Here is a 27768-nt window from a genome sequence, read left to right on the forward strand (position 1 = left end):
AATTTGGCCTGATCAAAATGTCGGACAAAGCTCCAAACTGCAACAACCATAGGTTCAGACCAGCGCTGACTGGTGCCACCTTTAAAAAGTGGGGACAGGACGGAGGGACACTGACAGTCAGGGACCTATACACGGATGGCAGGGTCGCAACAATGGATGAACTGACAGAGAAATTCCAGCTAGCCAGGGGGAACAAGCAAAGGTACCTGCAACTCAAAAACTTCCGATGAAAGGAGACAAGGATGTATCCACAACCGCCATGACAGACATTACTGGAAGAGTTACTGGACGCAAGCATCCTAGATAAAGGGAACTGTAGCGACATGTATGACCGACTGGTAGAAAGGGCCGACACCATATTGGACGCAACAAGAAAGAAATGGGAGGAGGACCTGGAGATTGAAATAGGGTGGGGACTCTGGAGCGAAGCACTGCATAGGGTCAATTCCACCTCCACATGCGCACGGCTCAGCCTGACGCAAAGAGCCCACTTAACAAGAACTCGTATGAGTAGGTTCTTCCCGGAAGTGGAGATGTGAACCGTGCCAAGGATACCTGGCCAACCACGCCCACATGTTCTGGTCTTGCCCCAGACTTGCCTTCTTCAAGGGAATGTCCAAAGTGGTGGGGATGAGGGTGGAGCCATGCCCGAAAGTGGCGGTCTTCGGGGTTTCAGACCAGCCAGATCTATTCCTGGGGAGGAGGGCGGACGCTCTTGCCTTTGCGACCCTGATCGCCCGCCGTAGAATCCTGTGCAGCTGGGGCTGGTTTAGCACAAGGCTAAATCGCTGGCCTTGAAAGCAGACCATGGCAGGCCAGCAGCATGGTTCAATTCCCGTACCAGCCTCCCCGAACAGGCGCCGGAATGTGGCGACTAGGGGATTTTCACAGTAACTTCAATTGAAGCCTACTTGTGACAATAAACGATTTTCATTTCATTTCATTTCGGCTGGCGGTCAGCAGCACCACCCAAAGCTGCAGACTGGTTGTCCAACCTCTCAGAATCTCTCCAAATGGTGAAAATCAAATTCGCCATCCGAGGTTCAGACGACGGCTTCCACAGAATGTGGGAGCCATTCACCCAATTGTTCCGGGACCTGTTTGTGGCCAACGAATAAGCAGAAGAATAGCCAGGTAGCCAAGAATCAGGGGAAAGTAGCCGAGGCGGGGAGGGAGGGATAGACCGGGGTGGGGGGGATTAGCAGCTAAACCTAAGAGAAAAGAAAGGCGAACCACAGGAGAAGTGGGGGGGGGGGGGGGCAAGGTAATGACAGCTGGAAGGAGGGCATGGGAAACAATAACAAACTTGGCATCTACAGGAGTGGAGAACAAGGAAAATCCAGGTGACAGATGGTACGATCGGCTGAAGCGGAGGTGATCGCGAGATGACAACGGCAGCGAAAACCGTCCAGAAGCAAGCGACACCACCAACACCAGATCCATTCGCGTATTGCCCTCCGTAATTTTTCTGAATTTGTTTCCCCGGCGCCCAAATGTATAAGTACCCCCCCCCCCCAGTTGTCGTCCCCCCCCAGTCCCCGTCCCCCAGTCTTTCCCCCCCCCAGTCCCCCCCCCCCCCCAGTACTACTTATGTGCTAAAAACAATACTGCCAATTGTACAGAGCTGCTGTTGTGCTTGCACATAATACCCTACCAGTTATTTTACTCTAACTTTTTTTTTGCTGTTGTTAGTTTTGTTTTTTGTCCGTTTTCCCTTCTCTTCTATATGTATATCCATGTATTCTATTTTGTGTCCATAATGGTAAATATTCAAAAAACCCCAAAAAACATTTATAAAAACAAAAAAACTCCAATAAATTAGCTAAACATGATTTCCCTTTCGTAAAACCACGTGGACTTAGCCTGATTATCTTGAATTTTTCCAAGTGCCCTGCGATTATGTCTTTAATAATAGCTCCTAACATTTGTCGATGACAGTTGTTCAGCTAACTGGCCTGTAGTTTACTGCTTCTGTCTTCCTCCTTTTTGAATAAAGGAGTTACATTTATTATTTTCCAATCCAATAAAACCTTCCCCGAATTAAGGGAATTCGGCAAAATTAAAACCAACTATCTCCCTAGCCATTTGTTTTAAGATCTTAGGATGAAGTCGATCAGGACACAGGGACATGTCAGTCTGCTGTTTCAACAATTTACACAGTACCACTTCTCTGGTGTTCATAATTTTTCTTAGTTCCTCCTTCCCTTTACCTGATTTACAGCTATTTCTGGAAGGTAACTTGTATCTGCTGCACTGAAGACTGATGCAGAATATCTGTTGAATTCATTTCCGTCTCCTCATTTTCCATTGTTAATTCTCCAGACACATTTCCCAGAGCACCAACACTTACATCATTAACTCTTTTCTTTTTTAATATCCAGAGAAATTCTTCATATCTTTTATATTTCTGTAAGAAGTCATACAACACCAGGTTAAAATCCAACAGGTTTGTTTCAAACACTAGCTTCCTCAGGAGCAGTGCTCCGAAAGCTAGTGTTTGAAACAAACCTGTTGGACTTTAACCTGGTGTTGTAAGACTTCTTAGTGTGCTCACCCCACTCCAACATCGGCATCTCCACATCATTTATAATTCTGGATAGTTTTCTCTCATACTCTAATTTTTCCCTCATTATTAATCTTTTAGCCATTTTTTGATGTTTCTTATACTCTGTCCAATCTCCTGACCGGCCAGTCACTTTTCTGCAATTATATGCTTTTGCTTTAAATCTGATACTGGGCTGGATTCTCTCGTCCCCCAGCCGCATGTTTCTCGGCGACACTGGCGACGGGATTCTCTCTTTCTGCCATTTGCCAATGGGATTTCTGATTGAAGCCACCCCACCCTGCCAGGAAACCAATGGGCGGGGATGCACTGCCAACAGGAGAAGAGTATCGGAATGTCTGGCACTGTATCTAAATTGACCTATCCCTTCATCTAATTTGCCAGTTCATGCTGGCTAGTTCTGACTCCATGCTCTCAAATTGCCCTTATTCAAGTTTAAAACATTAGTTTTGGGCCCAAATATTTCACCCTCAAACTGAATGTAAAATACAATCATATTATGATTGCTGCTATTCAGGGTCACCTTCATTATGATGCCATCAGTTAATCCTAACTTGTTGCACAATAACAGGTCGAGTATATTCTGCATCCTGGTTGGCTCCAGAATGCGCTATTCTAAGAAACAATCCCAAAAACATTCTATGAACTTCTCAACTAGGCTACCTTAGCCAATCTGCTTTTTCCAGTCTATATGTAGATTAAAATCCCCCATGATTATTACCATATCTTTGTGATAGGTCCCATTATTTCTTCCTTTATACTGCATTGCACTGTATGACTACTGTCAGGGGGCCTGCACACAACTCCCATAAAAGACTTCTCGTCTTTTTATCATTTGCCATAACTACCCAACCTGTTTGTACATCATGGTTTCCTGGACTTGGGTCACCCCTCTCTATTGTACCAATACCATCATTAATTAACAGCGCCACCCCGCCACCTCTTCCTAGCTTCCTGTCCTTCCTAAATGTCATGTGCCCTCCAATATTCAGGTCCTAATCTATGTCATCCTGCAGCCATTCCTGGTAATAGCTATCAGATTATATTTATTTATTTCTATTTGCACTATTCCTGGGCGGTCTCTTGAGATGACAGGTGCCCTGTGTGCTGGGTGGGATGTGTGTGTGTGTGTAACCATTTCCACCATCAATCCAAGTCCTCCATGCTCTCATGGAGGGGCTCAAGTGGGAGTCCTCTCCCATTTTTGGGCTTCCCTTTTTCTAGTCCACTACCACAGGTGATTGGATATTCAGCCCAGAGTGTTTTTCAGAATCCAGTGTGCACTTTTCATTTACAGACTTGTGAAGCTCATTTTACTAATCAAATACAATATTAATGCTAAATCTGTCAGATTCATATTCCTCACCTGTTATAATTCACACTATAGGAAAATCTATAAGTAAAGAGCTCACAGATGAAGCTGTACATCACAATTAAGGTTTTAAATTCTGCTTGGATGAGTATATATGCTGAAGGCAGATGAAAACCGTTGAACATATCAACAGTAATGTAAACTTTCAGTGCTTCTTAAGCAGTATCTGTTTATAAATCAGGTGAAGTCACAAAACCTGCTCAACTGCATATAAAAGCTATGTATTGCAGGTATAGGAAAACTGAAATAAAGTCAGAAAACACTTGCAGAATCTATTGAGACAGACACCCAGGGAACAAACCAATGGCCACGCTATGCCCAAACGTCAGCTCGCCGCGGCACAGCATGGCCGATAAAAGCGGGGTGACCCTGATCCCGGGATCTACCTGGCTTGCAACGCCTCGTGAGATGCAATGTGATCTCGGGAGAAGATGTGAAGTAAATCCCGTCTATTTTGGCAAATATGCATATTAGAGCAAGACAGTTAGTCTTACTCTAATGTGCAGATTCCCGAGGTAGCTGAGGCTTTGGGATTCATCCCCTTCGCCTCGGGCAAATGCTGTTCAACACTGGTCCACCCGAACAGGGACCAGGTGGAATGGCACTCATGGGGGTCTCCCAGGGGATCGGAGGCCCCATTGGGCAGGCTGGCACCATGCATTGCTGGTTCCACCTGGGCATCCTGGCACTGCCAAGATGCCCAGGTGGCTTTGCCAGCTGGCATGTGCACTGCCAGGGTGCCAAGCTGGCAATTTTTTGCATGCATGCGATTGGGCCAAGGATATCAGGGTGAAGTGATCCCTGAAATGGCATCCCGATCTCTTGCTACAATGGGGAGTTCCAGCTAGCTCCGTGTACAAAATGAGGCTATGTGCGGCCTTGGTCATGCATTCCCTGCTGAAGCCCCTTATGCAATGCAAGTCACGTTGTATATCCATGTGTTTCTCGGCACTGAGAGCGCCAGGAAACAGGCGACTAAATGCCCTCTCTATGGGACTTTGTTCCCATTTAGTTGAATCAAGCGTTCAGTTAATGCTTCAGATGGATGACCTTTTGCCTCCTCCCTTCACAATATCCAAGGCCTCCAAAACACTTGCGATTTATTTCAATTTCGTCCACAAGTGTGACCCCATGCTTCCAGTTGCCTGTCACTTTAATTCTTCACTTTGCTCCCACTCTGACTTCTCCACCCTTGGCTCTTGCACTGTTCCAATGTAAACTCAAGGAAAAGCACCCCATTGTTCAATTAGGCCTTCCAGCCTGCTTGGTTAAACATCAAGCTCAAGAATTTCAGACCATAACTTCTGTTCCCATTTTTGTGTTTTTGAACAGCAGCTGTTGGTGATCATCCTCATTTCCCCTTTTACACCTCCTCCATACCCTTTTTTTAAACTCCATATCTTTTTGTGTTGCACTATCATCCCTTTTTTAACCTCTCCTGCCATCCATTCCCATCCCAGGCTAGAAACATTTGTTCTTTCCTCTCCTCTTCACTTTCCGTGCTTGCTTAAAGACTGCCCAATCTCAAAGTTCTGAAGTGTCAGCAAGCTTAACTTGGTTTCTCTCTCTATAAATGCTGCCAGATCAGCTGAGCATTTCCAGCATATTGGGTAACATTCTCCCCTTGTGCTGCCGATAGGAAAGTTCCCGATGAGGCGGAGAATCCAGCGTCATGATGAAAATGGGATTAGTGCTGGGCGCCGATCTGCTTCCAATACTCCGGCCCCCGCTGGAGACAGGATTGAGGTCCGCGCCCAACTCGATCTCTATTTGATTGCACAATCATCAGCGAGCCGGGCACCATATTCTCCAGATCTGAATGATTCCCTGGTCCTCTGGGCTGGGTATCAATTGGGCAAGAATTACTACTGGTCCTGACAAATATGGTCCTGACACGGTGGGCCGAGGGAGGGGTAACTCTTTAAGGGAGTTCCCCCAAAGTCAACCCGAGGGCCTCCCTTCCCCCCCATAATGTAAGATTTGCCCACCCCAGCCCCACCAGACAACCCCCCCACACCACACTCCCGCCAGAGACCCCCTAAATAAAGATACACCACAGATACCCCAGAAAAGAGACCCCCGTCAGGAAGCCCACCAGAAAAGAGACCCCTGTCAGGAAGCCCAGTTATCTGGAAGTTCGGGAGCAGTCCAGACAGAGGCAGTGAAAACAAATCACTGCTTTAACACTCACCTGGGCAATACACATGCTAGCTCAAACGCAGGAAGCGGCACCTGTCATTTCCTGGAAAGAGAAAGCCTATCAGCTGGGTTTAAACCCCCTCAGATCTTTGATCTGCAAACCATTCATTAATTTATTTTGCGCCTAGCGCAAATCCTATTTTAGGGTTTTAGGTTCTTCCGCAATTCTCACGATATGGCAGGATTAGTGCCGGGCACAACTCAGCTGGAGAATCATCCCCAACATTTCAGGTTGATGACTTTTGATCAGGACTGGAACAAGTTGTGATCGATGTTACTGAATTCAGTGTTGACTGGAAAAGTAAGGTACATAATTAATGATGAGTTTATGTTAAGCTTCACGGGAACAAGGTAGTTGTTGGGAAAACCAAGGTAGTGTTAAGGGAGTTATCACTGTATGATAAACGTTAGAAATAAGGTATAGTTTTAGGTAGGTTTAATTGAATGTTTATATGCCTGAAAGAGACCTATAGTTAAGGATTCATGCTGGTCCCAGATGTTTGTGTGCGGGGGACGTTCGTTAATTTCCAACTTTGGTGGAGTTGCTTTGGTGTAAAGAACACAGAGTTATAGAGTTGCTTGGCAACTAGAGGCTCTTGGAAGGGGAAAAACATTCCTTTCTTCTCTAACTTTAACTGGAAGCTACAGCAGTTGGGGACAGGTAGCAAGAGGGTGACTACATATCTGCTTTGCTAGAAGAAAAGCCATACAATTAAATCATGATCAAGGGAGTCAGAAATCTAAAGGACAGCTACTTAAAGAAACTAGAGAAATGATGAGAGTTTTCCATAGAGCCTGAAGTTGGAGGAACTGGGAGCAGAACAGGATACTGTTCATTTCAAGTCACAGAACAGTAAAGGAATTGGCTAATGAGAAACTAGAAATATATCTGAAGTGGCTCTAAGGTTTGTGAGATGTTAATTCATAGAATTTACAGTGCAGAAGGAGGCCATTCAGCCCATCAAGTCTGCACGGCCCTTGGAAAGAGCACCCTACTTAAGCCTCCACATCCCCGAAACTCAGTAACCTCACCGTAACCCCAACTGAAATAATTGTGGAGCAATCGGTGACTGGATATCAAAATGTGTGTGTAAAAGCAGTCAAGACAAAGAAGAGATAGTGTAAAGCCTGGAGTGGATTCATTAGTAGAAGTGGAGCAGAAGCGGTGTTCAAAAGAATCCTTTGGAAAATGTGGAATGGATTTTGGAATGCAAACTGCAAATAAAAGCCTTATTGTGAGAGAAGGTTTTAAAATGTTTTTTTTGGGGACTGAAGCTTAGAAACTCCCTATTAAAATCATCTGGGGTCATTGTGAGGAGAAATCCACAGACATTATCTTGGTTTCAAAGTGGAATGTGTGCTTGACCATAACCAGCCTGCACGTTTAAAAGACTTTGTGTGCGAATGAGATCATTGTAGCTTCCAATGTACTGTTTAATCTATGTTAATCTTAAAACCTTTATGTACTTGTGAACCTAAGGGGGGAGAGTAAAGGAATATTTGATGATGATCCATTTTTTCATGTTTAATAACTGTTTTTCATGTTTTTTTTAAAAATTCATTTTGACGGGATGTGGGCTTCGCTGGCTAGGCTAGCATTTGTTGCCCCTCCCCAATTGACCTTGAGAAGGCGCTGGTGAGCTGCCTCTTGAACCGCTACATTCCATGCATATAGGTACACCTACTGTGCTTTAGGAAGGCAGTTCCTGGATTTTGACCCAGCGGCAGTGAAGGAGTGACGATTTATTTCCAAGTCAGGAATGTGGGTGACTTGAGGGGAACCTCTAGGTGGTGGTGCTCCCATGTCAGTCTAAATGGTAGTGGTTTTGGGTTTGGAAGATGAGTTCCTGCAGTGAATCTTGGAGATGATACACACTGCTGCTACTGTGTGTTGGTGGTGGAGGGAGTCAATGTTTGTGGGAGGGATACAAATCAAGCGGGATTGTCCTGGATGCTGTCAACTTCTTTAGGCCTATAGGTTTTGCAGTATCCAGTACCTTCAGCTATTTTTTGATATCACGTTAAAATCTATTCGCAGTCCTGTAACTCTGATCCGCCACATTTAATATAAAAAAATAAAAGTTCCAGTCTTTTGAGCCAGTGTACCATTCTGGATCTTCCTGTTTAGTTATACCATCAACTGGGGTTGTAACAAATTGGGGGCTCCTCTGGGATTTAAAAACATGGAGAAAGGGTTATTGGATGCTGATTAGTAATAATTATTGGGAAATTTTGCAACATGGAAAGCAAATCACGGGATGCTGAATATTTAAACTTGTTCTTGGATTTGTCAAACAGGGATCAATGAATCCTTAGTAAGTGGGGTACTGGACAAAGGAATTGGAATTACTATGAGGTGTAGTGTACTGGTTAGCATCCAAATATTGGAAATTGCTAAGACTTTCCTAAATATGGAAGATCTTTAGGAACTCTAGCTGGTTTACAGAAAGTAACTAAACGTCAGCTAAGTGAATTGGCAGATGAATTGGAATTGGGGTTACGTGCAGGGGTATGGAAAGCTGAAATTATCGAAAGCATAGAGAAGCATTTAAATGTAGAAGAGATGTCAAATGGAACAAGTTTTCTGAAAAGTGAGGCAATTGAATTGACGAAAATTCAATAAGAAAAAGAAATAGAAATGAAGGAATTAGAAATGCAGGAAAGAGACAAAGCTTTTCAAAGGAAATTGTAAATGAAGAAGGTAACAATGGCATTTAAAATGTGGGCAGTTAAACCAGTAGGTTGAGTAAGGAGGTAGTTCTAGACATGAACCCATTGAGTAAATGTTTACATTTTTAAAAGCTCTTCCAAATTTTGAGGGAAAGAATATGGAAGCATTCTTTATTTCTTTTGAAAAGGTAGCTAAGCAGTTGAAATGGCCAAAAGAAATTTGGACATTACGTTTACAAAGTAAATGGTAGGTAGAGCTACTGAGGTATATGCATCATTGTCGGAAGAGTAATCTGTAGATTATGACGTAGTAAAGAAAGCTATTCCCAGTCCGCATGAATCAGTTCCTGAGGCATATACCGGTAAGCAGAAATTTCGAAACGCAAGAAAACAGCAGAGGCAAACTCAGAGTGTGAAGCAAAATAATTATGACCATTGGATATGGGCGTTAAAGATAGAGAGAACATACAAAGCCCTGAGGGACATGATTCTTTTAGAATCATTTACAGATTCACTTCCTTTGGTTATTAGAGTGTATGTTGAGGAACAAAAAGCTCAAACTGCTAGACAGGCAGTAGAGCTAGCTGATTATTACAAATTGGTCCATAAAACCAAACCTTCCTTCTGTAATCTTTTGAAACATGAGAAGGATAGAAGGCGGGAAGGATAAAAGAAAACAAATAGTAAAGGAAGAGATGGAACAGTTGGAAATGGTCATGAAATTTCACCTCAGATCAAAAAAGGAAGGTGCTGAGGGTGGAAGTGACATTCGGAAGCCTAAGTGTTTTCATTGTAGCTAAGTGGGGCATATTGGGGCAGATAGTTGGAATTTAAATTGAAGGGCAGTTGCAATAGTAGGAAAGAAAGCATTTGAAAAGGAAATGGCTGTTAAAATTGTATCAGTGGTACAGGTGAAACATGCTCTTTTAGAATCAATGAGAAAGGGGGATACGTCTCAAGATAGTTCAGAGAATTATTTCAGCAGTGTCAAATTAAGTTAGTTTCAAATGTCCCTTACTCATCTTCAAAATAAGTAAACAAATTAACATTTTAAGAGATAAATGGGCAGGTTAATCATTTATGGTAGCTAATGATAACATTTCCTGGAATACAAATTGTATGAAGGACAAAGTATTAGTAAGAGGTATTAATGGAAGGGATGAACCTGTTTCTTTCTGTAAAATCAATTTCAAAAGTAAATGGAATTGTTACAGTGGGAATTATTCCTAAATTATCTGTTTGAGGACTAGATTTCATCCGAGATAACGATTTGGCATGTGGCGACAGTACTGTGATGACAACTGTATTGCAACATGCAGTTGATCAGGGTGATCTTAATAAACTTTTGACAACTACTGTGAGAAAAATGAGATAGTAAACAAGTTGAAGGAAGACCTTATTAACACAGAAAATCAACTTTCACATATGGAAGAGGAGTTTGCAAATGAAAAAAAGAGTACCAATAAGAGCAACTAGAATCAGTCACAAATTTGACTTCAGGTTTGAACTGACTAAAGGATAAACTTGAAAAAACAAACTTAGCAAAGGTTGATCTTCAGTTAAACCTTGATGAACTTCAAGCATCAAACGTATGTATGAAGTAGCGTGTAAAATGCATCGAACAAGAAAAGGAGGCTCTGGTAAATCAGAATGGGTTGGATGCAAAATTAAAAAGCAAAAATAACGTACTATGAGAACTTTGGCATGAAAAAACATGAGATTTTTGAACTTCAAAGCAAAATGGCAGAAATTAAGTAGAAGATGGATGGTATGAAATGTCGCAATTCAAAAGTTGTTCCTGTAAATAAAAACTCATTGTTAAATAGTGATCAAGTCGAACAAAGCACTGATCCATAATATCACTGATGTATCAAAGTCAGTAACAAATAAGAAAACAATAATAATGATGATCTTTATTAGTGTCACAAGTAGGCTTACATTAACATGGCAATGAAGTTACTGTGAAAAGCCCCTAGCCGTCACACTCTGGCACTTGTTCGGGTACACTGGGGGAGAATTCAGAATGACCAATTCACCTAACAAGCATGTCTTTCGGGACTTGTGGGAGAAACCGGAGAGTCCGCATGGACAGTGACCCAAGCCGGGAATCGAACCCGGGACCCTGGCACTGTGAAGCAACAGTGTACTACCGTGTCGCCCATGAACTGAAGTACTTGCAAAATTGGGAAGTACGGATTGTCAACTAGAAATACGGAAATTGCAAATTGATCTCTCTGAGGCAATGACCAGAGCCTCTGATTTTAGAATGCTTGTCGGTGATACTGCACAAGATGAAGTAGGTGGGGGAAAGATAAGTGAACAGTTTGTCAAAGACCATTCAAACTCTACTGAAAACCAGGCTGAGATCATTCAGAACCTGTGCAAAACAAAGTTGAAGGATTAGAATGAACTATAAAACTTCAGGGAAAGGAAGTGATCGGCTTGGCTCAAACAGAATTCAAAATAACTTGTTTTTGAAATGGTACTGGGTGAAACAGCAAGATCACAAAGAAATTAAAGAACAAACAAGGCAAGAATATGATATTATTCTGAGTGAACATAAGAGGCATCTTAACAACATTCCTGAAACAGCTAAGAGATTTTTGAGGTGTTAAGGCACAAACATGAAAATTTGACTGTAAAATCAAAATGCAAATTTACCACATTATTTGGAGAGTGGGTTTGAGAATAGAACTATGGCTGCAAGTGAGGAAAAAGGAATTGCACTCTAGACTTAAATGAAATATTATTTTATGAGTTAGAAACTGGAAATCAGAAGAAAAATGAGCAAAGACTTGAGTTATGTTAATGTTATCATGTATAGAGTCTAATTATACTGTTAAAGGTACTGCCTTTGTTTTGATTCAATCATTGAATTGTATATGATGTGTAATTGCGAACTAAGAAAATTACTTGTATGATGTAATAAGTTATGTGATAAGATATTGATCATGTTAAGTTGGTGTAAAGTGGATGTAACACCAGTATAAAGAAATCTTCATCATGAAGATTTATTTGTTTCAAAGGTGGAGGTGTTAGGAAAACAAAGATTGTTTTAAGAGATTTATATTACACTGTTAAACATTAGAAATAGTTTTAGTTTTAGGTGGGTTTAGTTTTTACCTGAAGAATACCCGAGGCTATCACTGGAGTTTGGGATGGAAGCCACCAGCGACACTGAAACAACACAGCATTGGGTGGGGGCAGCATCTTCCAGCTTCAATGTCTTTGAGGAGGTCCATCTTCCAGCTGTAGCATGTTCCTGGAGATGCATCTTCTTTCTTCAACAGTAGGTCAATGATGTGAGTGCCTTTTCAATATGGTACCTAGATATGACAGTGGGACATGCGCATAATTACTGAGGTCGGGTGGAACATATGGCATGGTTTCCTATTGACTTCCACAATGGGAAACGCTACCCATCCCCATCCGCACCATGGGACTTAGTCCAGATGGGAGAATTTTGCCCTGGTTTCACCCTATATTTGCATACATGCATTAACAAACTGAGTCACTAGATAGTGATCTGAGAGCAAAAAATAATTGTTGGCAATCTTTCATCAATGGAAAATGATGGACAAACAGCAAACATTTCAGAGAAGGTGTCTTCATATAACGCACCTCTGGTGGCTGAAAGAGGTGGTTTCTGCCACTAAAGCCAATAATGAAGCTTGCAATCAAAGAATGACCTTGCAGATGCCCTTGAACAGATGCAGAGGATGAAATAGAAACTACAGATGTAGAGAGCACGGACTGCCCGCTTTCCTTCAATCACCCCTGCACTCCTTTATGCTTTAGTGCTTTCAGAAAGTTAAGAATTACCACCTAATCAGCCACCACAGCATTGGTGCAAGGACAAGAGGAAGAGCAGACCTCTAAAGAATAAGCAGTACCTTAAGTCCATGGGGATCAACTCAGATACTGGCACTATGGGGACCTTAGAAACTAACACAGAGTTGGGATCTGCATGTGGACAAGGACATGTTTTAGATTGGTTTATGGTACAAGGACCAGAGCTCATAGATTTAGGCTTTTGGACAAGAGATGTGGGGAAAATGTGAGGAAGAACATTTTTAGGTAGTGAGTAATAATTTTTTTTTTAAATTTAGAATATCCAATTAATTTTTTCCAATTAAGGGGCAATTTAACATGGCCAATCCACCTAACCTGCACATCTTTGGGTTGTGGGGGTGAAACCCACGCAGACACGGGGAGAATGTGCAAACTCCTCACAGATAGTGACCCAGGGCCGGGATGCAAACCCGTAGTGAGTAATAATAACCTAGAACTCGCTGCCCATGAGGCCGGTGAAAACAGAAACCAAGGGTGCCACAGTGGTTAGCACTGCTGCCTCACAGTGCCAGAGACCCAGGTTCAATTCCAACCTTGGGTGACTGTCTGTGTGGAGTTTGCACTTTCTCCCTGTGTCGGCGTGGTTAGGTGTGCAGGTTAGGTGGACTGGACGTGCTAAATTGCCCCTTAGTGTCCAAAGATGTGCAGGTTAGGGGATAGGGCAGGGTGTGAGCCTAGATAGAGTGCTCTTGCAGATGGGCCGAACCGCCTCCTTCTGCATCATAGGGATTCTGTGATCTAAATAATGTTTCTGTGCCTGGAAGGGGATGTTAATTCATACTGACAATGATGTGGCATGTGTGGGGTTGCTTAGATTCCTATAGTGATAAAGGGAACTACCGCAAGAAGAGTAAATATAGTTGCTTGACAACTAGAGGCTCTTGTAAGGGAAAAGCTGTCCTTCTTTGGTTTTAGCTGGAAGTTGAGGACAGGAAACAAGAGGAGGATTATCTCTCTCAACCTTTCTAGAAGAAAAGCCATATAATTGAATAATGGTTAAGAAAGCCAGCATCAGAAATCTAAAGGACAGCTCTTTAAGGAAACTAGAGAAATGAAGAGGAGCTTCCAGAGAGCCTGATGTTAAAGGAACAAAAGAGGAACTGGGAGCAGAACATTCATTTCAAGTCACAGAACTGTAACAAAGTTGGCTAGTCAGAAGTCAAAAATATATCTCAAGTGGTTCCAAGGTTTGTGATATTGTACTACAGTTTGAGAAATGTTAGTTGGAATAATTGTGGAGCAATCGGTGGCTGGATATCAGAATTTGTGTGTGCAAAAGCTGTCAAAATAAATAAATCCTAGAAGGGGGTGGTGTAAAACCACTAGAAGTGGAACGGATGTTCTGTTCAAAAGAGTCTTTTGGAAAATATGGTGTGGACTTTGGAATGCAACCTGCTAACGGAAAGCCTTATTGCAAGAGAAGGTTTTAAAATGGGTGCTTTGGGAGTGGAGGTTGGAAGCTCTCCTGTGACAATCATCTGAGGAGAAATCCACGCACACTAACTTGGGTTCAGAATGGAGTCTGTTTGACCACAGCCAATGTACTTTAGAAAATGACTGTGTGCCAATGAGACCCTTGTAGCTTCAAAAGTACGGTGTCACCCGTGTTACACCGGTGTTACACCCTTTGTTAACCAAAGGGGGGGGGGAGAGTAATAATCCATTTTCTCATGTTTAACATTGTTTTTTTCTTGTTGTTAAAACTAATTAGCGGTGAGAGAGGATTAGTTGGCAATCTAGTTGTGAAAGAACCTGGGGATGAGTGACCATAATATGGTAGAATTCTTTATCAAGGTGAATAGTGAGGTAGTTGATACTGAGACCAAGGTCCTGAACCTCAATAAAGGTAATGATGATGGAATGAAGCATGAGTTGGCTATGACGGACCGGGAAACATTACTGAAAGGAAGGACAGCAGACAGGCAACGGCAGGCATTCAAGGAACCAATAGGTGAACTCCAGTTGTTTATTCCTATTTGGCGCGAGAATAGAAAGGGAAATGTGGTCAAACCATGGCTCACATGGGAAATTAGAGAGAGTATTAGATTCAAAGAAGAGACATACAAATTAGCAAGAAAAAGCAATAGACCCAAGGTTTGGGAACAGTTTAAAATTCAGCAAAAATAGACCATGGGATTGATGAAGAAGGGGAAAGTACAATTTAAAAGTAAACTAGCGGGGCATTAAAACACTGATTGTAAAAGTGTCTATCGGTATGTAAAAAGAAAAAGGTTGATTAGAAACTAATGTAGGCCACTTAAGTCAGAAACGGGAAAATTCATACCAGAGAACAAAAATGGCCGAGGAACTAAATTCAGATTTTGTAAAAGTTTCTATTGGTATGTAAAGAGAAAAAGATTGATTAAAAACTAATGTAGGCCACTTACAGTCAGAAATGGAAAATTCATAACAGGGAACAAAAATGGCTGAGGAACTAAATTCGTACTTTGCCTCTGTCTTCACAAAAGGAAGACATGAATAATGTACCAGAAGTTCTGAGAAGTAGAAGTTTTAGTGAAGAGCTGAAGGAAATTAGTATTAGAAAATAAGTGGTTTGGGGGAAATTAATGGGATTGAAGGTGGACAAATCTCCAGGACCTGATAATCGTCCACCCGAGGACTTAAGGAAGTGACCCTAGAAATAGTAGATCAATTGGTGGTCATTTTCCAAAATTCTTTGGACTTTGGAATAGTTCCTACAGATTGGAGGGTAGCGAATGTAACCCTGCTATTCAAAAAGCCGGTAAAGAGAAAACAGGGAACTATGGACCAGTGGGCCGAACGTTGGTAGTAGGGAAGTTTCTGGAGTCAATGATAAAAAGATTTCACAGCACACTCAGCGTGGACACTTGGGTGTCCTCGTGCATCAGTCGATGAAAGCTGAATTGTTGGCCTTCATAGCGAGAGGATTTGAGTACAGAAATAGAGATGTTTTACTGCAATTGTATAGGGCATTGGTGAGGCCACACCTGGATTTTGTGTGCAGTTTTGGCGTCCTTATCTGAGGAAGGATGTTCTTGCTATGGAAGTAGTGCAGAGAAGGTTTACCAGGCTGATTCCTGAGATGGCGGGACTGTCATATAAAGAGAGACAAAGTGGGTTAGGATTATTTTTGTTGGAATTTAGAAGACTGAGAGGGGAACTCAGAAAAACGTACAAAATTCTAAGAGGATTAGACAGGGTAGATTCAGAAAGAATGTTCCCAATTGTAGGGAAGTCTTAACTATCTTTTTGTGGTTGAACAAAAAATAATCAGTATATGAAACTGTTTCCATTTCTATTTATAAAGCGTATCTTTGTGCAAGCCAGAAAGTATATTTTTAGGCACTTTATTCAGTCATCCTTGGACATAGTTTATTGGATAACTGCTAAAATGGTGTGTGACACAGTATGGAAACACCAGCAACATTGTATAGAGAAGAAACCATTATTGAGGTCAACTAGACCCTATAACTACCCCTGATCCAGTAGCAGGCAGCAAAACCAACCAAAACCTAGCCCATGACCTGCTGGAAGGCAGAAACATACTGATGTGTTAAATTGTATGGGTCAATATTCACAGCAATCAGTCTGATAAAGTCAAAGTACCGCTTGCACTGTGAGTTACAGCACTCTGTTCCATCATGCTCACAGTTTGTGAGAAAGGATGTGATATTAAACTCAACAAACAGAATGCTTGAAACCCCAGTTAATATTGCATATACATTGTTTTAGGCAAATGCCATTAGAAAAGGGGCCAGTTTACTCCACTCAAAGTAAGGACAGTAACCCAAAGATATAAATCTTTTCACAATATACATTTAACATTTTAATCATTTCACTGCCAATATGAACTTTTAGAAATAAATGAAGTCTCTTTATAGGGTTGCCAACCCACCAGGATTGGCTTGGAGTCCCCAGGAATTGAAGGTCCATCTCCAGAACGTTGGTGTGTGAAACCCTGGATAAATATCTTAAGGGCATCAAAGACAGATTTTAAGCATTTTTCTTTGAACATTCTCTTTTTTTAAATTGTGGCAGGGGAGGGGGGTGCTGTTTGGTTTATGTCAAACATCATCCAATTGGATAATGAATCTTTTTGTTTTCCAACTGGCACAGGAAGGCCAACCTCTTCTCTCAGGTAAATGACAAGGTTGGGTGTGGTAGCTGACAAGTTCCTGGAGCGTGGAAGAAAGTCATGTGATTAAACCTCAAAGAATACATTTAATTGCAGTCGGTAACCCCATCTCTTTACTGCTGACACGTGAGGGCAAAACCTGTGATTTGGGGAATCTCGCTTTGTAATCAGAACTCGACTTCCCAAATTCCTTCTGATTCAAGCATTTAGTGCAAGAGATGAGAAAATCGATGAGTTGTGAAACTAAATTGCTCTTGCAGAGAAAAAATCCTCACACTTTGAGGAAAATGAGAAAGAGATAGCCCATTCTCACATTCTGTCCAGCTCAACACTGTGTGAATCAGAGAAAGTAAAATTATAATTGAATGTTAAGCTTGATCTAAATTTCTTCTTCATTACTCCGTACCTGTAGTTTCAAGACAACAATGTGATCATACTTCTAGCCAATCTTTTCACCTGCAGTGCAGATCATCAGGGTAGGCCGAGCTCGGTTTTCATATGGAACCTCACAAAACAGCAACTGCATTGTTGAAATTAGCCTTTTCTTCCCAGAAAGACATTGACCCACATTATCATAATGCTGTTAGGCTAAGTATGGACACGGTGCATTACAGTTCACAGCGGAAAATGCTGTGTGGTGCTTTATTCCTTATTCTCTTCCTCATTCTCGCTGATGGTTGAGCTCTCCAGTCTCCTCCTCTCCTCAGTTGCCCAGCTGTTCAACACTACATTGCATAGTTACATTCCAACTATTCTAACAAAGATGGTGTATCTTCTGAAATGGTTTTAAATCTTTTGATCACTTAACCATTTCACAAGATATAAATATGTCACTCCTTATCTGAAAGGTTCTTTATTTAAAGAAATTCAAAAGTTAGATAAGTGTAAGTGCCTAGATTGTAATGATTTGTTAATCTAATATTATGGAGGAATACAAACATGATTATTTAAGTCACTGACGCCGAAAGGGGTCAAGTCTTCTAACATGCATTACTCGGGGTGGACAGTGATTTTAAAAAAAAGCTTTCTTTGAAAAATCAAGGCTATAAATGGTATTTGACACGAATAAGCTCGAAGGGGTGGAAGTTATTTGCTGAAATCTTAACTATGTTTATTCAGTATAATTAAATATCATAGATAGATAGAGATAGAGAAATACAGCACAGAACAGGCCCTTCGGCCCACGATGTTGCGCCGAACTTTTGTCCTGTAGGAGAGTAGGAGATAGTGTAGGAGATTCTCTACTTTACATTGAAGAGTATCCCTATAAAAGGCAGAGATACACTTTTAGGCAAGTCAGCCCTCAACCTCAGCATGAAAAAGGGAGAAAGATACATTAGAGATATTAAAACATTATGTCTGTTGTCAGACAGATATAAATATGTAATTTAAATGTATACATTATCCAAAAATCAAGAGAAATTGAAGTCACAGTCAGGTATAGCTCCCAGTACAGAAACATTTACCTGGGAGAAGAGGATGCAAGGGGATCAGATATTATGTCTGGAGTCACATGTAAGCCCTCTGTCACCACGCTGCCATTTAGTAGGTCTCACACCATCATCCCAGAGAGACAAGGTGAACTTCACCAACTCAGCAGGTTGAGGCTGTATAAGTTTTGGAATCATTTCCAACACTGAGCAATGTAGAATTTGATCTATCCAGTATATTGTCTATTTATTGTTGTTAAATTGTGAGTAGCTAAAGTGCCTAATCATAAACAAATGCCAGCAAAATTATTATTTTCAGGCAAGTCAGCTGATGCTTTATTGTTTGTTCCATCAATGAACCCTTTCTACTAAAGAGTTGCATACTCACTGTTAAATATTGCTAATTATGAGAAAGTTAATAACTGATTGTTAGTTCATGACTTGATTTTCCACCTTTAGCTGCTTTGTCAAAGGTTAATTTCTTCATCAGTAGTATATGCAATTGGTGGTTGGTAGAGTAAATTATAATGTAATCCAAAATTGGCTGATGAATGAGAGTTCAGTAAACCAAATTTAGACAGCATGCACATAGACTATGGTAGGAACTCCATAGAAGTTAAGGATTTGTCCATTTCCCTTTGCTGAATATTTTTCTCGGAGTATTGATTCCATGCTGCACCATCTTTCAATAATCTTTTTCAACTAAACTATCACATTTAAACTATAATTAAGTGATTAATATTTACTTCAGAGAAACAGGCTTATCTCAGAGGAGGTAGAGGAACAAATTAGGTGATCAGAGCACCTCTAACGTCTATTATTGACTTTGGGGCCAGAGTTTTTTGGAGGAAGCTGGAAGATCAAATCAGGAAACTTCTGCTATTGGACAATATTTGATAAATAATCCTTTGTGCGAAAATTTATGCTGACAACCAATTTAAGATTGTCAGATAGGCTTGGGAGTGTGGCACATGTGTGTACTGGAAGCTACATTTATTGATACATAAGGCCCTGTTCTTTGAAGACAGAAAGAACATGTACACACATTGTACCTGATTCAGCTGAACAAAATCATCGATAGCCATTTTCTCGTTCATTTCTCAGGGCAACACCTTGACCAATCAGAGACAAGCTGAATGGTTTAAATTTTCAAACAATGTTTGCCAGTTAACTGTCAGTAATCATTAACTGGTGCATTTCCCAAGCAATGCCTCTACCAATCAGAGTCCATTTTCCAACCAATTATCACTCTCTTCTCATAAAGTGTACTGTTGTTGTTTCCCCTGACATTGGTATTAATGCAACTGTCCTGATAAATAGCATTGACAATATGCCTCTAGTGCTCACATTCTGTACTACTAGATGATAATTTGAGTGTCATCAATGCGTTGAATAGGTGATCTGTTACTAAGGCAATATGGGGAGTTTCACTTTTACATTTTAACTAGTTGCATCAGCCTCTTGATTGAATTAAGAACTTTACTGCTCAACTTAAAAACAAAAATTGGTGTGTAAGTGACTGGATATGGGTAGGTCAGGAAGTATGCACACCTGTTAGCTAATCATTATGGTTAAGGGAAAGGAGTAATCCTGCCAACTTTGCAGCAGGGTGTTGGGTGTTTAGAATGATATAAAAGCACCAATCACTTCAGGGATTGGGTAAACACATTGTAGGTTATTTATCCAGACTAGACACATGGGAACACTTATACAGGGGAATAGACCTTTAAGACATCAGAGCTGCCTGTGTGCTCTGCTCAAAATAAAAAGTGAAACGAAAGCTGGATCGCACTACACACTTCCCTTCAAAAGGCAATTTGATATGTTTTCATTATCTGAAAGGGCTTCATTGTAAATACAATAAAATTCAATTAGTAAAAATCGCTGTTTTATTTGAAAGCATGAAGGCAGAAAAATAGATTCAAGAATCAAAGTTTTGTTCTCATTGTTTAACAGTGTTAACATGGCGTATGAAGGTGTTTTAGTATGTTTTTATGTGTTAATTATTATATTTTTTAGCAATATGTCACAATGTGTAGATCATGTACTGTTTAGATGTGCTCGTTATTTCTTAAAAAAAAAGGATTATTTTTTAACGGAGCCGAGATAGTTCATAGTTTCTGGTTCACGCAAATCTAACCCTCCTTTGTAGTTAACAGCTGTTTTAAAGCAAAACAAAATACTTTGAGAAGATTGCATTGCACTTTCAATAAAACTATTCCAGTAAATACATCTCCAAATAAATCATTCTTCAGAAGCCCGAATAATGACTTACTAAGTGTACAATCTAATATCTAATTAAAGGTTGCACTTATTTCTTATTTTCATCTTTATATTTGATAATTTGTATAATTTGTATAATTAAAACACTGCTTCTGGATCTAATTCCTTCCCCTCTCTCTCTCTCTCCCTCCCCTCCAACAGTATTATACTAAATAGAGAATCATAAAACATAGAATTTACAGTGCAAAAGGAGGCCATTCGGCCCATCAATCTGCACCGGCCCTTACAAAGAGCACCCTACTCTAGCCCACGTACCTACCCTATCCCCGTAACCTCCACTTAATCGTTTTGGACACTAATGACAATTTAGCATGGCCAATACACCTAACCTGCACATCTTTGGACTGTGGGAGGAAACCGACGCAGACACAGGGAGAACGTGCAGACTCCGCACAGACAGTGACTCAGCCGGGAATCGAACCTGGGACCCTGGAGTTGTGAAGCAACTGTGCTAACCACTATGCTACCATGCTGACCGAAGTGGTCTGAATGATGCTCAAACGTTTAACTGAGACAATTTGAAAGAAGATTAAATTATTTTCTGTTCTCATTTTTGAGGGGCCAAGGAAACTATTCAAGTAGGCCTTACTGCAGTTACAATTGACCTTAAAAGCCAGCTACATTTTTTTGTGCTGGAGTTCGTATACAAACTCATTTTCCAGTGGTATCATAAAATCGTGTCTGTACCAGCCCTCCGAATGAGCAATTGATCTCATTCCATTCACCCGCCGTCTCACCATAACCATGCACATTTTTCCTTTTCACATTAAATTCCCTTTTGAATGCGTCAGTTGAACTTGCCTCAACCACACTCTCAGGCAGAGAATTCCAGACCCTAACCACTCGTTCTGTAAAGTTTTTCCTCATATCGCTATTGCTCCTTTAAGTACCAAAAATGCATGCCCTCTTGGAATATCCAATATGACTTTTGTACAAGATACATGTCCCTTCTCACACGGACCTTGTAATTTTTAAACTAAAGATATCTGAAAATGAAGTAATGAATTTCTAAATTTGAATCTTTCTAAATGGCTTAATTTGAACTATACTGTGGGAAAAATGCAGTTTGTTATCTATCTGGCCATGAATATAGTTGTACAACAAGTTTTTGGACCTGACTTTCTAATCCAACCGGTTTATTTGAAAAAAATTACCACTGATAGAACAAACACCATTACTGCCCATCATAGCAAAATTGCCAGTTAGTGACAAATTGTGGGAAACATTTTACTGCAATGGCCTTGCAGGTTCAAACTAATGTCCCAAAAAGATGTGCGCCATGTCCTTGCCATTCAATTAAAGACGCTGTTGAGACTACATTTTCTTAGAATTGTTCATATGTTTCCATAAAAGTAATTTACAAGTTTTAGAGAACCACGTGGTATAATTGGATTGCTCAATTATGGAAAACAGAATTGTATAACAAATTTCCTTCAGAAAATGTTTTTGACCTTTGCTTCTAGTGTAAAGATACAGGGCAAGACTCTCCATTAGCTGACGCCAAAATTGCGAAAAGCAATTGGCCGGAGAATCGGCAGGCGCCAATTTGACACCAAATCGCAATTCTCCATCACCTTGACAGCGTCGTCAATGCGGTCTGGAAAGCATGTACAGTAAACACCGTTTGCATGTCTCCTGGGCCTCCACAGTTCTCCTCCTTGGATGGGCTGAGTTCCCTCCGGCGTAGTTCACTTGTGCTTTTAAAAATCTTGAAACCAGCATCGTAGCTGATGAGGGAGAAAGAGGAGATAGGACAGAGAGGAGAGATTGTGGGCTGCTGTGCCGGTCACTGGCCGCACTGGGGTGTCGGGGGAACGGGCCGCAAGGTCAGGATGATTCGCTATGGAGCGGGGGAGGTGTCCAGTCACGGACTGCCATTGCCGTAGCCTGAAAGGCAGCCATCTTTCTCTGCACCCAACTGACCACCCACCTTGGCCCCTGGTTTTGCAGAGTGACACTGGCCGTTTGGCTGCCACCCACCGACAGGGCATCAGCAAGCCCTCACAAGGGCAATGCCCACTGTAGACCCTACTAGGCGGTAATAGGGGCAGGCGCCAAGGCTAGACGCCCCCATGGTGCCGGGCAATAACGGGGCCCGCAGTACGCCCTTGGACCTGGTTTAGCATGGGGGTATGCACCACACTAACATGTTTGTCTTTCACCCCCTGCAGACAATGGATATTGGAATACAATCAGCAGTAGTGGCCTTCCTGCTCGTTGCCGCAGCCCTGGGGGATGCCTTGTGGCTGTACGAGCTGGAGCTGCTCAAGAATGAGGAAGCCATAGCAGCATAGTGTGCAGCAACAGAGCGTGCCACAGAGGAATGGGTGGCAGCCTCCTAGGATGGAGAGCAAGCAACCCAACAGACCGATGAGGAGGTGCCAAGAAGGCACCGTATGAGGCCTAGTGTGTACCGGCAGCGCCCATCATTCGAGGACCTGCCAGACCGGGAATGTCATTGAAGACACCGGCTGAGCATGAAGACAGTACGACATATCTGCCAGATCAGAGCACACCTGGCACCATGAGGGTATGGGGGAGGGCACCCATTCCTGGTGGCCGTCAAGGTGACTATCGCCCCGAATGTTTATGCCATGGGGTCCTTCCAGACACCGAGTGGGGACCTGTCTATGATCTCAAAGACCTCGGTGCACAGGTGCATTCATGCTGTCACGGAAGCCCCATATGCTCATGTGGCACAATACATCCATTTCAATGTGCACTGAGCCCAACAGGATGCCCGGGCAGTGGGGTTCGTCGCCATCGACGGGGTGCCCTGTGTCCAGGGGGTGATTGACGGGATACATGTCCCCCGACGAGCACCTGCAGATGACAGACCGCTCCACACCAATCGAAAGAGGCTTCACCCGTTGAACGTCCAGCTGATATGTGACCATCAGCTGTACATTGTGCAGTCTCCACCCGATACCCAGGCAGAGTGCACAACACCTTCATCTTGACGATTCCATGTTCGAGACCCCCCCCCCCCCCCCGGCTGGGGGGCTGGCTCCTGAGCGACGGGGGTTATCCAATGTGGTCGAGGCTGATGACACTTATCCGGAGGTCGCAGACCGACGCTGAGACCCGCTACAACAACACCCATGAAGCAACCAGGGACATGATTGAGCGGTGCTGCGGCCTCCAAAAGATTCAGGTGTCTGGGTCGCTCTGATGGGGCCCTCCAATATGATGCTGAGAGGGTTGCACATGCATCGTGGCAGTCTGCTGCAGCTGCCACAACATCGTGCAAAAGAGGGGAGACATGCTGGAGGAGGAGGATGAATGGCAGGCCTCATCCGACGAGGAGGATGCGGGAGAGGGAGAGGATGGAAAAGACATGGCTCCCTGGGCCAACATACACAAGATGCTCTGATCACCTTCAGGTTCAGCAATTGGAAGAGGGGGTGCGACTGGCGAGGGGCACTGGCACCGGATCCCCCCCCTACTCTCTCCCGTCCCTGCCAGCGATCTGGGTCCCATTGACGGGTATCTTCTGGAGCAACCGGGCCTGGATGTGCCCGGCTGCTGCTCGAGTGCTGTGGTGTCACGGCACCTCCCCTGCAGGAGTCACTGGCATTGGCCCCATCACCTCCTCTTTCCTTGGGGTGCCTGATGGCCCCCAGGTTACTCCATGGGTCGGGGGTGCGAGCAGAGCTATCCCCCAAGGCTCCCCCACAACCTGGCGCTGCCAGTCCTGGAGGCCCGCTCTGGTCTCAACTAGGGTGTTTACGCTCACGGCCATGGAGCACAGGGTTGGACCATCTCCGTATGGGACTGGGTCACATCATCCATTGATCATGCACCGCCTTCTCGGTTTGAGCCACGTTAGCTAGTGGCTGCTGAGTTGCGATTTCCCCGTGACACTTGTGTCAACCGCAACTGGGCCACCTCCCTCTGTGTCTTTGCCACGTCAGCCAGTGCCTGGGAAATGCCACAGACATTCCCAGCCATGGCCTGCTGTGACTGGGGTATGCTTGGGAGCGCCGCTATAATTTCCAGGTGGCTCTGGCACATAGTTGCCTGTGAGGCGGCAATCCCACCCTGGGCCACGGCCACTGCCTGCACAGAATACCCCAGGCCTTGGACATGCTGATCCATAGCCAAAGCCGACGCCCTCAATGCCACCACCACAGATGCCCACCTGTGCAGTGTTGGCCTGGGTGACATGCATGGTCAGCACCACCTCCTATTACTGCACATGGTTAGACTCCTCCAAACTACACCTGCAAAAGTGTTGGATGCTCGGCGACAACCCCTCATGTTAGTCCCTGGCTCTGCGACTGCATCTCAACAATCAATGGGACTGTCCATTCCAGAAGCACAAAACTTGTCGGCCCGCTCGCCAACCAGGTGTTCCCTCGGGAGGTCCTACCTCTACCTGCTGTACCAGAGTAGCTGTGTGATGAGCACCAGGGAGTGTCCCAGGTGCCCAACCGAGGCGAGTGTCTCTGGGATGGTGGAGGGTGTTGGAGACAGCTGGGACGGAAAGTCAATGTCATCCTCAGACTTGGACTCTAGGGTCTGCCGAGACTCAAGCGGATGGCTGCCATCCGAGCTGCTATCTTCGTTGCTGCTCGGCTCCCAGGGGCTTCGGCTGTGGCACTGGGTGGCGGCGGGGCACACCTGTTGGATCCGCCCCATCTCCAACTGCTCCTGCAAGTTGCAAGACAAGATGCATGTTTAGACCGTGGGCGGCGGGGATGAGCGTGTGGGTGTGGGCGGTGTTTAGGGGAGGGGCGGTTGACACAAGTGTCACGGGAAAATCGCAACTCAGCAGGGTCTCACTTGCTCACCCGCGGCCAAACTCCACCCGGCAACAGTGTTGCCCACGGCATTCATGGCTTCTGCCACCTGTGCCCAGGTACGGCGAATGGCAGCAGCTGGCAGCCTCCTTCCCGGGCTGGGGTACAGGGTCATCCACTTTTGCTCTACGGCATCCAGGAGGGTCTCACGCTGTGCGTCCGGAAAACATAAGGCTGCACGTCTTGCTACCACCTTGTTGGATGGTGTGTGTGGGGAGTGACATGCATAGATGCGGCTGCACTATGTCAGCCTCCTGAGTGTCAACTGTGAAACCGACGAATCCCGCACCGTTTCCCATTGAAATAAATTGTGTTCCACGTGGCGCCGGTGCTAGCCCCTTAGTTCTATGTTCTATGAATCGGTCCAGGTGCTGCACCTGTTTTGCTCTCGTGGATGTCTGTCCACGAATTCTGCGTTGGCGTCAACACTTAGTCTCAAACGGAGAATGCCACCCATAGAGTGTGACATAACTAAATGGGAACATCGTCCCATAGAGAGCACATTTAGCCACGTGTTTCCAGGCGCTCGCAGCACCTAAGCACCTAGAAACATTATCAAACATAAGTTGAGTTAGATAGGAGGCCTCAGCGGGGAACGCGGCCAAAGCTGCACATGTCTGCACTGAGAAGCTCTGCTCACCGAAATTCCTTAGTGTAGCAAGAGATTGGGATGCCATTTCTAAATGATGTCCCATTCTCTGGAGCACTCAACGTGACCTTCCGGCTCTCTTTCTCTCCCCACCCCCAAACACCCATGCAGGGCACCCCGGCCCGATCGTCACCTCGTGAAAAATGGCAGCTTGGCAGTGCCACCTGGGCACCTTGGCACTGCCAGGCTGGCACCCAGGTGACAATGTTAGGATGCCTGGCTGGATGTGCTAGGTTGCCCAGGTGGCATCAGTGCTAAGCTACCACCCCTCCGAAAGGGCATGCACCTGGGGGGCCACCGATCCCCTGGGAAACCCCAATATGTGCCATACGGCCTGGTCCCCACTTGTGGAGACCAGTACTGAACGCCACTTGCCCGAGGTCTCTGAGGCAAAGGGGATAGATCCCGACGCCTCGGGTCCCTCGAAAATTGCATATCAGAGTGAGATTATCGGTCTCGCTCTTATATACAGATTTCCTAAAAAGTGATCACGTCCATAATGGGCGGGATTTACCTCGCAACGTCTTGCGAGATCACTTTGGATCTCATCAGGTGTTGCAAGCTGGCTAGATCCCGGGAGCGGTGTCTCCCGGCTTCTACCGGCCATACCGCGCTGTGGCGTGCTGCTTTTCGGGTGCATCATGACCGTTCGATTGTGCCCATAGAATTCCTTAATCAGCTCTGCTAATTTTAACAGATTATCATATTTAAAATCTACTCTCTACAATCTGCACTCGTCATTTTCCAGTTAAAATCCCGTTTAGCCTTTTTTTGGTAAATTCTGGTAAGCTGCTGTAAATCATTTGTAGAATGACATTGTTCTCACGCATTCAAATGATTTTGTCACTTCAATTCTAATCCTCGTGAACAGCCTTTTCATCAATGTTTTCCTTAGGAATCCGCTCGATCATGTGGCAATTGGGTTCATCCTCAATGATTTATATTTACTTGTTGCTTCCACTGTAGTGAAAATGTATAAATAAATCCAAGATGGCACATTGCTAGATGAGAGTTATGCTCAGGGAGAGCACCTACAACACAATTATCTAAATTCAACTCTTGAGCATGAATGCCCAGTAGGAGCAAGGAATCGTGGAATTACCTCGAAGATCTTCTGCTGGGCAACACACACATTTTCTATAATTGTTCTGATAACTTCTATCAATCATATACTTCTGAAATTATCAACATAAAAACAAAATAATGCTACAGAAGAAAATGTAAAATGCAACCACGATAGCACAGTAGTTAGCACAGCTCAAGGGTCCCAGGTTCGATTCCCAGCTTGGGTCACTGTCTATGGAGATGCTTCATGTTCTCCCCATGCATGTGTGGGTTTCCTCCAGGTGCTTCGGTTTCCTCCCACAGTCCAAAGATGTGCAGGTTAGGTGGATTGGTCATGCTAAATTGCCCTTAATGTCCAAAAAGGTTGGGTGGGATTACTGGGTTATGGAGATAGGGTGGAGGTGTGGTGCTCTTTCAAAGGCTGGTGCAGACTCGATGGGCTGAATGGCCTCCTTCTGCACTGTAAATTCTATGAAATAAGTTATTCCCTGCAAGGTAATAAAAGTTAGAAAGTTTGTGTTTTGGAGCTCTGCGTCCTTTAAGGTTAATGCCAAATCAGCAGGGTGCTTCACCAGATTGAATCTACAACACTAACCCTCCTGTCTGGTGCAAACAGGGCTGACAAGTCATTAAAATGGCATCGCGGGGTTCATCCTGTATTTGCAATGTCCTCGTGCCTGACTACATTTTTACTCAGTAAAAATGGTTAGATGGGGAGCAGGGAGCCTACTCATTATACAACAGCTGTGTTATACAACAGTTGTGT

General features: G+C 43.6%; 1 protein-coding gene across 11 annotated transcripts in view; it reads right to left on the bottom strand.

Annotated features, from left to right (window-relative positions):
- Positions 1 to 27768, bottom strand: part of pak5 (p21 protein (Cdc42/Rac)-activated kinase 5) — a 368873-nt gene that overhangs the window by 291349 nt on the left and 49756 nt on the right. For 2 of the 11 annotated variants that reach the window (XM_038806459.1, XM_038806450.1), the window contains exon 2: positions 11928 to 12130. The exons of 7 other annotated variants lie outside the window; for them this stretch is intronic. In XM_038806459.1, coding sequence (XP_038662387.1) covers positions 11928 to 12078 — 151 coding nt within the window. In that variant the 5' untranslated portion in view covers positions 12079 to 12130. Of the gene's footprint in view, positions 1 to 11927; positions 12131 to 27768 lie in introns of those variants that run through there. 2 more of the 11 variants (XM_038806573.1, XM_038806511.1) reach the window with 1 other exon arrangement.

The sequence above is a fragment of the Scyliorhinus canicula genome, chromosome 1 (genome assembly GCF_902713615.1).
Source record: "Scyliorhinus canicula chromosome 1, sScyCan1.1, whole genome shotgun sequence".
Lineage (NCBI taxonomy): Eukaryota > Metazoa > Chordata > Chondrichthyes > Carcharhiniformes > Scyliorhinidae > Scyliorhinus > Scyliorhinus canicula.